This window comes from Carcharodon carcharias, chromosome 2 (genome assembly GCF_017639515.1).
Source record: "Carcharodon carcharias isolate sCarCar2 chromosome 2, sCarCar2.pri, whole genome shotgun sequence".
In the NCBI taxonomy this organism is placed as follows: Eukaryota; Metazoa; Chordata; class Chondrichthyes; order Lamniformes; family Lamnidae; genus Carcharodon; species Carcharodon carcharias.
The window spans coordinates 200,922,122-200,935,144 of record NC_054468.1 but is presented as its reverse complement, the minus strand read 5'-3'; the positions used below and the strand labels follow the sequence as shown (position 1 = coordinate 200,935,144).

The 13,023-nt window shown below is 40.9% G+C and overlaps 1 protein-coding gene across 1 annotated transcript in view; it reads right to left on the bottom strand.

Moving 5' to 3' along the window:
• Positions 1-11,280: 11,280 nt before the first annotated feature.
• Positions 11,281-13,023, bottom strand: part of gch2 (GTP cyclohydrolase 2) — a 75,127-nt gene continuing 73,384 nt past the window's right edge. Inside the window, exon 6 of the mRNA XM_041207349.1 lies at positions 11,281-11,407. Within this exon, the coding sequence (XP_041063283.1) occupies positions 11,281-11,407 (127 nt within the window). The remainder of the gene's footprint in view (positions 11,408-13,023) is intronic.

The window sequence follows — 13,023 nt, the reverse complement described above, 5'->3', positions numbered from 1 at the left end:
ACAACAGAAACACCCCTCTGGCCAATTTCTTTGAGCTCAGCTATTTGCATAAGTTTGGCAATCTCCATGTTGATGCTCAACTGGAATGAGATGGAGACTGTTCAGAAGACCTAGAAGGCTTGTTGTAATGTATGGTCAGCAGTCTCCGTGGCGCTGGAAATTTTGAACGTTTTTCTGGGGAGTTTGGCATGTAAACCTATTCAGTCGATTCCGCAACACAGGACCCATAGCAATGAAACTGTCAGGGAACAAAAGGCATTCTTTGTGTCCAACGTAACTAGTTAACATGACCCAAACTAAATCAGATGGTCTATTTCTGTCATTTGGATTTAATTTCAATATGCCCACATATATGGGCGAATGGAATGAAAGTTGACACTAAAAATTCAGATGGATGTAAGACTGTTGTGGATTTAAAGCAATTACAGCACACTTGATCCTGCAAAGTCCTCTTCTGACGTCTGGAGGCTGGTTGGGAGATTTATTTACTCAAGCAATGGTCTGACTTAATCATATTTATCAACTAAGATGTATTTATATATTGCCTGTACTTATACAGTGCCTTTAATGCAGTAAAATTCCTCAGAACACTTCACAGCAGCATTAAAAAGCAACATTTGACACCAAACCACATATGGTAATAAAACATTTGGTGAAAGAGGTAGGTTTTAAGGAGCATCTTAAAGGAGGAAAGAGAAGTAGTGAGGCATAAAGGTTTCAGTAGAGAATTCCAGCTGCCTTAATGGCCTAGGCAGCACAGGGCAAGGTTGCCAATCGTAGGTAATTAAATTGGGAACGCTGAAGAATAAGGGGCCAGAATTAGATAAGCATAGATATCTCAGAAGATCATGGGGCTGCATGAGATCACAGAGATAGGGAGGAGTAAGGCCATGGAAGAACTTGAAAGCAAGGATAAGAACTTTTTTTTCAAGTGTTGTTTGACCAGGAGCCAACATAAGCCAGTGACCACAAGGGTGGATGGGTGAATTGGACTTGGCACATGTAAGGACAAGGGCAGCAGTTTTAGATGAGTTCAAGTTTACTGAGTGCAGAATGTGCCAGCAGCAGAATTGTGTCCAACTACAGTATGTAACCACTTGCCTCAGCATATCCCTAACTCCTTTATCACAATCAAACCATAAGACTAACCTTGGTCTATTGTAGATTGTGGAAGTGCATATTAGGAGCAGCAGCAAGCAAACCTTAGAATGAGATATTTACCTCATGAAGCTGCTACCTTCGTGCAAAGCACCAACAGCGCCAAGCTACACACAAAGCCAAGTAATACTGCTGTCAATGGACAGGAGAAAGTTCTGTCACATCCAATTGAGAATGTTGGTGGATAATCAAGTAACTAACAGGAGGAGGAAAGTCTATGAATGTCCTCATCTTTAATCATTGAAAAACCCAACAAGAGACAAGGCTGAAATTGATGCAAGTCAGCCAAAAGTGCCAAGCTGATGATCCTACTTGGCCTCCTCATAAGGTCCCCACCATCACATAGGTCAGTATCTAGCTAACTTAGTTGACTCCATGTGTCACTAAGAAGCAGCAGACACCTTCATGATTGTAGTGCTGAAGACCTATGAATCAGAGTTAGCTGCTCACTTAGCCAAGCTGTTCCAATCCAGCACTGGCAAACTTTGCCCATGTATGCCCTTGCCATACATAAACAAGACAAACTAACTTTGTTAATTATCACCTTAATAGCCTCCACACAATCCTTTATAAATTAATAGAAAGAGTCATCAATAGTGCCATTGTGCAAACACTATTAACCAGTTATCTGTTCACTGATGTTCAGGTCAGGTTCTGGCAGAACCATTCATTTCCAAACCTAATCATAGTCTTAATCCAGACATGAAGTGTAAAAGCTGAGGAGAGGTGAGGGTAGCTGCCTTTAACATAAGGTAGCATTCAAGCAATAATGCCGATTACCCAAATAAACAGAGATTAATGGATGAAAATGAAAACTCTTCAGTGGCTTGAGTCATACCTGTTACAAAGGAGGATGTTTGTTGTTGTTGGATGTTATTCATTGCAGATCAAGCTGTCACCACAGGGAAGTGTCTGCAACCACCTTTAGTTGCTTCATCAGTGACCTTACCCGCATCCTACATCCTACAACAACTCCCACACACTCCTTGACCACCCAACCACCTCTCCCCCCACCCCCCCCCCCCCCGCCCCCCCCCCCACCCCTGACCTCCCCATACTACCATTTTAATATTGGGGTGGATCTTAATGTCAGGAGTGGAGCTGTTCATCTCTACTCATGACAGCTCCAATAATGAAGCAACTAATGCCAGGCTACAGCAGGGTTTGGATAACAGCCAAGCTCAAGCTAACAAGTTGCATTCAAGCCACCTAAGTGCCAGCTATTGACCATCTCCAACAAGAGATAGCTCAGTCACCTGTTGCAGTTCAACAGCTTGACCATTACCGAAAACTCTAGCATTAACATTGAACAAAAGCTTAACTGGGCCAGCCACATCAACAATATGGCTACAAGAACAAGACAGAAGCATGGTGCAAATAAATGGCTCACCTGACACTTCCAAGCCTCTCCACCAAATACAACCCATGTCAGGAGTGTGATGGAATATTTACCACGTCCACATGGGAGTACATGCAATAATACTTAAACTCATCGAGGTCAGAACAGTTCATTTGTTTGGCACACCTGCCATCAGGATCAATATTCATCCCCTTCATCACTGCAGTATTTACAACATATAGGATGCACTGCAATAACTCACCAAGGTTGCTCCAACAGCACCTCCTCTCACTACAATCTTCCTGACTAGGAAGGGCAAGAGGAGCTATTTTGTAGAAACAGCATCACCTCTAAGTTGCCTTCTAGTTCACATTGGCTTGTACATATATTGCTATTCCCATTGCCATTGATGGGTCAAAGTCCTGGAGTTCCTTACCTAACACCACTGTGAGAACACCATCATCACTAGGGCTGCTGAAGTTCAAGTAGAAGGCCATCACCATCTTTCCATGCTAACAAGAGATGGACAATAAAAACACAGCCTTAACAGAAACACCCGCTTTCTGAAAACAAAGTATTACTTTCAAACCAATGATCCCAAGATGAAACATTCACAGATAAATAGGTTCGAAGTCATGTATTAACCAATTATTCACTGTTAAGCTTGTACTATTTCTTGTGTCAGAAATTAAATGGTCTTTTCTTGTCCCAAAATAATACATGTTCATATGATAATACATTTTTCACCACTGGTTAAATTGATAATGCTGTGTGAGGTAAGAATTCATTGATTTTGGATTTGTTATATTGGGCCTCATAAGTACTTGTGTTATAATAAAAAAGACATTTAATTAAGGATAAAATTTCAACTTTTGTTTTCCTTTTTACTGCAACCAAAAGATGTTCCAGTTTTCTTGATTATGTGATCTGGGCTGACTCTTTTCTCCATTGTTATGTCCATAGCTTGAGCAATGATTCATTGTGAGCAGATGCCGTGCAAACACTGTTCAGAAATATTATCACCGTTTACAAATAAAAATACCTTCAGTCATGATGTGAAGCCATTTATTTTCTGTGGAATGATAGACTGATCCAGCTGCTGTTTAATTGTATTACTAGTGTGAAAATTACAAATTATCATGGAGGATAGTAATTGTCACTTTTTGTTTGCAAACTGTCATCAATTTTTCTTCGTTGCAAATGAACTTGTGGATTGAATTAGCAGGCTTTGTTTGTCTAGTCATAAATGTATAGTAATGACAGAAAATCTGGTAAGCCACACTGCAGTTAAAATGCACAGTGCAGAAGGGTTTTAACTTCAGAGCACAGTAACAGAGAGGGTACACTTGGCCTTTGGGTGACAACCTCCAAGCTCCCCAGCATCGGATTTGGAGGGGGTACCCCAAAGATGCACTGCAGAATCCATTTGGAGGTTCCCAGGTAAGGGTTTGCACGGCAATTGCCCAGAAGTGCAAACTTTCTTTGGACAATTGTGCTGCACTGGGAACCATCAGAAAATGTGGTTTAAATTGCAAACTTTGGATGGTTCTGCCAGGATTACACCAATAGTCACTCAGAAAAAGTTAGAAGAATTAAAACCTCTTTTAACTGCTGGGTAACTATTGCAAAAACCCAGACCGATGCCATGGGACTTCCCCCACACCCCTGGCCAGCCCCCCCAATGGAACATCCCCCACACCCCCGTCCCCAACCCCCATGAACCTCCAAACCCACCCACCTCACCCCCAACATCTGCACCTCCCCCCTTGGACCTCCAATCTGACCCCCCCAGCTCGACCTCTGACTCACCACCCCCCCAAACCCGATCCCCCAAACCCTGACCTCCCCATCCCACAGATCCCCTACCCCTCTGTCCTCCCCCACCCCACAACCTCTGACACCCCCACTCCCTGAAATCTGACCCCCTCCCCACCCTCCTGACATCTGACACCCCCACTCTCCTAGGACCTCTGAGCCCCCCACCCCCAACCACTCGGACCTCCGATCGAGTCCCCCACCCCCACCCTCCCAGCCCACCCCCACCACCAACCCCATCCCTCCGGAAACACCCCTCATACCCCTGGAACCCCCCACCACCACCAGTGTCTGCACTTTAAGAGCAGTGATCTAATTGGAGATTGCGCCTCACTCGAGCCTCTCTGGATGCTTCTGTAGTACATTTAGCACAAGTTTAGTGCCAGTGCCAATGTAAAGCGGTTTTGGTTTAGGAAGGGTGATGAACCTGCCTAATGCTAATTGAGGTATTAAATCTCAAACTGATTCTGAAATGAAATGGAGTGAACACCATCCTCCAGAGCACATCCCTTCACTCCAGTTGCAGGCCATGGCCCCGCCTCACACAGCTATTCATTTCAGAGCCTTCTGGTGCATATACCAGCAAATGCACCACAAATTCCATTCCACAAGTTGTTTTCTTTGTATGGAGAAAGAACCTTCTGATATCAATCCTAAATTTGCTTTTTGACAGTTGGAAACGGTGACCAATTTCCTACTGTCACTGTTTAATTTGATATAGTGTTTTAAATATACCTCTTCTGTACCATTTAAAATATTAAATTTCTCTATGAAGTCGGCTTTTAAGGCTGAAAATTGCAAGGCTTTCTAACCTTTCTTCATAACTCAGATCTCTGACGAAAGGAGGTCAGGCAGAAACATACTATTTTGGTAATAGCTTGATAAGAGCATGAAATACGAGCATATATATTTTTTAAATAAGAGGGGTGGAGAAATAAGAACGTTTAAAAAGGCAACCTGGCAAGGTTTACATTTACTGTAATGTAAAAAGGACAGTTTGATAACACACATTAAAACACCATTCTGCAGCTAATTACATAAATTAGTTGTTGCATTTCTACTTGTGAATATAGTGGAGGTTTTTAAGCTTGAACCTCATAACTTCAGTTGAAGAGTCAGAGTAATCCCAGAAAAATGATGTGAATGCTGTTTATCAGAGGTTTCCATGACTCCTTTATTGAATTATTATGGAATAAGCAGGGAACCCCTGAGGAAATTCACCCCCAGTAAGTTTTTAACAAAATTGGGTTTACACTGAAATGCTTGCTTTGACAATCATACGTAAAGACATGTTTGATAAAATTAGGAATATGTTTGAAGTTTAGGTAGTTGCATCAGTTTTGAATTATGTTACGTAATACCTCGTGGACTTTTACTATCCCAACAGCACAAACGTCGGCACTGAACAAACTCTGATTCAGATGTGGAAATCAACATTTTGTTTGTATTGTCTCCAATATTTCACCCCACTTATTCATTCTATTACTGAGAATGGTATGGTAACTGAGCATTTTGTAGCCCAGTGTCTTGTGCATAGTTTGGTAGGATAGGCTCTGAACATTTAGTTTCTTGTCCTCTGTTCCCTGATATTAGAACTAATATTAGCAGAAGGGCATGTCCCTACAAGGTGGAAGAGCCAAGTGTCTGAATGAGTCATCCAAGGTTCCTTCCCAATACCTCCTCATTAGATGGCATCAGTAGGTGAGACCTGCCTACTCATATCTAAGACATGGAATTAGAGTGATATTTTAAAAACTGGATAGCAGGCAGGATAAAGGCAGGACAGTGTGCTATCAAGGCTTCCTCACCCAGCTCAATCTCACCAATAGCTCTCTTGTCCCCCCACCAATATCTCTGATTTTTCACACTGCTTGTCCAACATCCACTACTGCCTAGGCTTGGAATGCCTTCCCTCAATCTTTCCACCCCTCTCCTCCTTTAAGATGTTCCTTTATCTTTTTGACCAAGCATCTGTCCTATTGTTTCCTTTTGTGGCTTGGTGTCAAATTTTGTTTGGTACTGTTCCTGTGGAGCAGCTTAGGACATTGTACCATGATAAAGGTACTATAAATGTAATAAAAACAAAAAAACTGTGGATGCTGGAAATCCAAAACAAAAACAGAATTACCTGGAAAAACTCAGCAGGTCTGGCAGCATCGGCGGAGAAGAAAAGAGTTGACGTTTCGAGTCCTCATGACCCTTCGACAGAACTTGAGTTCGAGTCCAAGAAAGAGTTGAAATATAAGCTGGTTTAAGGTGTGTGTGTGGGGGGCGGAGAGATAGAGAGACAGAGAGGTGGAGGGGGGTGTTGTGGTCGTAGGGACAAACAAGCAGTGATAGAAGCAGATCATCAAAAGATGTCAACGACAATAGTACAATAGAACACATAGGTGTTAAAGTTAAAGTTGGTGATATTATCTAAACGAATGTGCTAATTAAGAATGGATGGTAGGGCACTCAAGGTATAGCTCTAGTCAGGACTTCACTCATCATGAATTAAAAAAGTACAATTAATAAGTGAATTATAATGACCCATATAACTGAGACGGACATAAACAATACTATGCTAATTGTATTAATCATGAAAAAAACTTACTGTTAATCGATGCAACATATATTTTGGCAGATTTATACACTGGGCACACATACTTTAACATTGCTTACAGTTAAACAATGAGCAAAAGAATTAACAGAGTCCTGTGATAAATATTTTCAGAAATGTTCATTTATCACACCACCCCAAATTTTTAATTCTTTTATATTGCACACATTAAAAAGGCACAGCACATTTCCAGAAATATACAAATACTGCATTTTTAAAAAATAACTAAAGCTTTTTACGTTTTATAGTGACTGGACTATGATATATATGATGTGGTACAGCAACACATACTGACATACATAATCAAATATCTGCAGTAGAAAGACTGCAGATCCTTTAAAAAAATAGCTTAACAACAATATAAAATGTTCATCAATTAACAAACAAATAGGATAATGAAAACAAATACAGAAAATTTAGTTCGTAATACCTGACAGAACTTTGAAATGCATATTCCTAATTTCAAAAGACATTTTACATAATGCTGGTAGTTAAGGCCATATTGTATAGTGTTATTCTGAAATATGAACTCATCGCAAAGCACCAGTTGTCAATATCCTTTACAAATGTTTTATTTTTACATGTGGTGCCTTGGCTCAGTGGTGGCACTCTTGCCTGGCTCAGACCCCACTCCAGACACTTGAGCGCACAATCTAGGCTGATACTGAGAAACTGCTGCACTGACAGGTGCTGTCTTTTGGATCCCTCCCAGGTAATGTGGGCCATTATTTATCCCTCAACTAATGTCTAAAACAGATTAGTGGATCATCTATTGACTGCTGTTTGTGGGAGCTGGCTGTGCACAAATTGACTGTTGTGTTCCAACAGTGGCTACACTTCAAACTTAATTCATTAGTTGCAAAGTGCTTTGTACCATCCTGAGGTCATGAAAGGTGCTATTATGAATACAAGTTCTTGCTTTACATATAGTCTTGACCATAGATTGTTGATCTCAGGGTAGGTTGTGTTAATCATGGCATTCCCATTTACTCATAAGGGCATGGATTACATCAAAATAATAAATGCTGAGTTCTACTAAAATTGGGTATGATAAGGATTTTTTAAACTTATTGTTAGTTGTGAACTTATACAAAAATAAACTGATCAGTGTATTTGTTTGGTTTTCTGTTTAGTATCATAATATGTAACATTAAGACAGTGGGACAAAGAAGACAACGATGAAAAATGTATTTAGCATTAATTTTTATATTTGCTACTTTATTGGAGGCAATAACCTATTTTAAATAAACACATTAATAGCTTCATTAAAACTCTGAATAGAAGAACTGATAAAAACATGATTGGGGTAAAATTCATCTTGGATGGAAGCAACCGATAGGTGATAACACAAAATAGAAGATAGCAACCAACAAGCGAGAAACATGGCTGCCCATTTCATACTCTGCCCAATTTTCTTTCTCATTGATTTTACAATGCAAGTATGTTTGGGTTGTAAAGTAGGCTGCTGATTCACTAGCGTCCATTTTGCACCATTGCCAAAAGCAAATTTCTCCACCATTTATATAACATCACCAGTGCAATTTCTATCACAAGGATGCTTTAAAATATATTCCATTGTAAATTACAAATGAAGCTGGATGTACTGCTAACCATATATATATTATATATATATAATACATACACACTCCACATATATATATATATATATTATATATACACATACACACATGAGTATGTGAAACAAGAGCATCCCTATTTCCAATTTTCTTTCACTTCCTCTCCTGAAGGCACTGATTCTTACTAAGCTACATCTGCATGGCCAATAGTTGTCCTCCAAAATTTCATTCAAGCAGCCGTTCTTTGTGTGATAATCTAGACTATAAGTATTGGCAAACTATTCAACTGTGGAGGGAACTACAATCAAGGCTAATTCTGGTCTTACTGTCCTCAGCTGGGATCAATGGATAGTGACCAGGAATAGAAAACCTGCCTAATTTTTCCCTTCACTAGTTCAGGACTATGGAGGACAGTTGTAGTGTCCCAATACAGCTGTTTCATCAATGACCTTCCCTCCATCATAAGATCTGAAGTAGGGGTGTTTGCTGATGATTTCAGTAGCAGCAGTGTGCACCATCTACAAGATGCACTGCAGGAATTCACCACGGCTTCTTAGACAGCACTTTCCAAACCCACAACCACTATCACCGAGGACAAGGGCACCAGATAGATGGGGACACCACCACCTGGAGCTTCCCCTCCAAGTCACTCCCCACCGTGATTTGGAAATATATCGCTGTTCCTTCACTGTTGCTGGGTCAAAATCCTGGAACTCCCAAACAGCACTGTGGGTGTACCTATACTACATGGGCTGCAGCGCTTTTAGAAGGCAGCTCACCACCACCTTCTCTAGGGCAATTAGGCATGGGCAATAAATGCTGGCCAAGCCAGCAAAGCCCACATCCCGTGAATGAATTTTTAAAAAGTTACAACTTGTCAGATGCTGAAGCAGTCCGTGCCTGAATGCAACAAGATCTAGACAACATTCAGGCTTGGCCTGATAAGTGACAAGTAACATTTATGTCATACAAGTGCCACACAATGACCATCTCCAACAAGAGAGAATCTAATCACCTCCCATTAATGGCAATGGCATGACCATCACTGAATCCTCCACTATTAACATACTGCAGTTTCAAAAGCAGAGGCTGGGAATTCTGCACTGAGTAACTCACCTACAGACTCCCCAAATCCTGAAGTCTGCTATATATAAGGCATAGGAGCGTAATGGAATATTTTCACTTGCCTGGATAAGTGCAGCTCCAACAACCTTCAAGAAGCTTAACGCCATCCAATACAAAACAGACCAGTTGACTGGCACCCCAACCACCACCTTAAACATTCATTCCCTCCACACTGGCGCACAGTGGCAGCAAGGTGTACCATTTACAAGATACACTGCAGCAACTCACCAAGGCTCCACCAATAGCCCCTTCCAAACCTGCAACCAAGGAGAACAAGGGCTACAGGTGCATGGGAACACCAAGTTATACACCACCCTGACTTGGGAATATATCCCTGTTCCTTCAATGTTGTTGAGTCAAAATCCTGGAACTCCCTCCCTAACAGCACTGTGGACATACCTACACCACATGGACTGTAGTAGTTCAAGAAATCAGCTCACCACCACCTTCTCAATGGCAAATTAGGGATGGGCAACAAATACTGATCTTTCTAGCAGCTCTCACATCCCATGAATGAATAAAAAAAATTACTCCCTGGCAGATCTCAGCACAGTCGGGAAATCAAATCTGGGGCCTTGAAATATGATAGCTTAGTAACTCATCACGTGTGGATGTATCAGTTACGCAATAAATTTATTATTTAGCTAAAGCCAATTTACAACTGCAAAATGGAGCAGATAAAAGACTTTTCAAATATATTTTTAAAAAAAAATCAAAGTAAAAGAGCCATACAGTAACTTTGGTTTTATTTTAAAAAGAAAGTTTGCTCATTTTTATGTTTATTCAAGTGAGGAATGTTAATGGGGTTTCAAAAACTTTCCATTTTATGTTCCCAAAGTTAAGCACTTCCAGGTCTGCTATAGCACAACTGAATGTAAAGTGAAGCTGCCTCTATTCGGTCACAACAATATGTCTTAGCTAAAACTTCAGAAGCACACTTGCTACTGCTATTTTTCCAAATACCACATTAATTATCCTGTGGCCAGAGATTGCCAGCAGTACAAAATTAAGGGTTCAATTCATGTTGTGAGCCTTGAAATCAATAGAGAGAGCTGTCCAACTCATCAATATGGGCTGATTAGTATGCAGGTTCCAGAAGAATAAGGCCACTGCCTAAACTAGTTTTGAATTTTGAACAAAAAAGCATTAGATTGTTGCACTGAGACTTGAGTTGGTTGAATATTTCCTATTTTATAATTATCTAAACTTGCTGTCAGTTTTCCCTGTCCGTTAAACTAAACAAATCAGCTGCCAGTAAACATTAGATCTGCCCCTATTGGTTTAAGCATTTTTATATGATTAAATATTAGGCTCCAGGAAGCCAGAAATGTTAAATGAAACAGTAAAATTAGATACTAAGTATGCAGCTAGTTATTTAGAAATACCTACAATTTCACACTAAAAATTATGTGTTTTATCCCTAATATAATAAAGCATAACAACATCAAAACATTGTTTTCCTATCGCATCCTGGCAATATCTTGGTCCCTGCCTGAACTGAGTGTGTTGTTTGGAATATTCAGCATTTAGTCTATACGTGAATCAATGTTGTCTTTTAATTTTCAGACAAACAGAAGTTATTGCTTCAGTGTAATCCACTTTTCATGGCAGGTCAGCAGGTTTTCCTAAATTTGTAGCAAGGAGATAGAATGACAATGATTCTTCTACTCCTTTGTCAGTGTGAGGAACTCTTCCCGTGTCCTTTGGTCCTCACGGAAAACTCCAAGCATCGTGCTAGTCATGGTCTTGCTATTAATCTTCTGCACGCCCCGCATCACCATGCACATGTGCCTGTAGACAACATTTTAAATTAGTTGCTAATCAATTTTAAATATACATTAAAGGTACAGTTATCTCTTCATATTGACACAATAAAGATTGCTGGGACATTGCCCCTTCCTCTTACCTTGCCACTATTAATCTGGTTCACATGCTGACTCCTGTACTTATCACAAAATGGTTTTATAGTTCATCTAGGGGTTAAGGCCACATTATGTTATAATTTAATTTAGAGTATTAACTGCATGAACAGACTGGTTAACTCTGTATAATGGTTAAAATATCATTTCTAGCCATACTTGAAAAGACTCACTGTCTTTTTCTGCTTCATTTCATGGTTGTGTAGTGGTTTTTTTTTCATATGCTTACCGTTATTGCTTGGCTATTAAGCCATCAGACTTCAATGTCTCAGAAATGTTTGCTATTCTGTGCTGTATTATCTGATTTGCATCAGGCTCTTGTTGCAGTTCAACATTTCCCTCAGTAATTAAAAACTAGGGCGGGGAAAGATCAGCAAAAGTTTTCTGCACCTGTTGATGCCAGTGGACGGTCAATGAGGACAGAATTGAAGATAAAGGCAAAATACTTCAGATGCTGGAAATCTGAAACAGAGACAAAAAAAATGCTGGAAAAACGCAGCAGGTTTGTGGAGAGAAAGACAGAGTTAAGGTTTTGAGTCCGTCTGAAGAACGGTCATATGGACTCGAAACGTTAACTCTGCCTTTCTCTCCACAGATGCTGTCAGACCTGCTGAGTTTTTCCAGCATGTTTTGTTTCTGTGTGAGGACAGAATTGAACTTGATTGTGATGGCTTCCATAGTCAAGCAGCCTACCAATACTCACTGCCTGGAGAGACACATGAATGATAATATAGTTCAATTTTTGAAAATATTTTATAGGCACAAAGCAATATACATCCTTGGGCAGAATTTTGCCGTTGGCGAGCAGGGAGCGGGACCCGCTCACCGACATGTAAAAGGACGTGGGATGACGTTGGGTGGAACCCCCGATGTCATCCTAGCCCATTTAAATTTTCAGGAAGGCGGGACCGCAGCAAAATCAGCTGTGGGCCCGCTGACCTGTCAATGGCCAATTGAGGCCATTGACAGGATCATTTAAACAATTAAAGGACCTGCCCGTCCAACCTTAAGGTTGGCAGGCAGGCCAGGAGCCCTAGCGGCAAATAGAGAGAACATGAAACCTCATCCTGTGGTGGAATGAGGTTTCATGCAGGGTTTTAAAAATTTTAATAAAGTTATAATGTAAATTATGAACATGTCCCATCTTCATGTGATATTGTCACATGAGGGGGACATGTTAGGGGGGATTCTTTTTTTCTATTTTTCAAAGTGGAAGCGATCTCTCTGAGGCAGCACATAGCCTCAGGGAGATGTGCACTCTTTAGTGTGCATGCATGAAAGTGAGCACTGTCACTTTTAGGGAATCCCCCCTGCCCGCACAGGAAGAGCATAGGGCTTCCCGCCAGATGTCACGCTGGGTGGGCCTTAAATTGCCCACCCCCGTAAAATGGTGGTTGCGGCCCGCTTCACTGGCGGAGATCGGCTCCCCACCCACCGGAAATTGGGTCGGGACTGCCCACCTTGAGTTAAGTTGTGTTTAGGGCAATC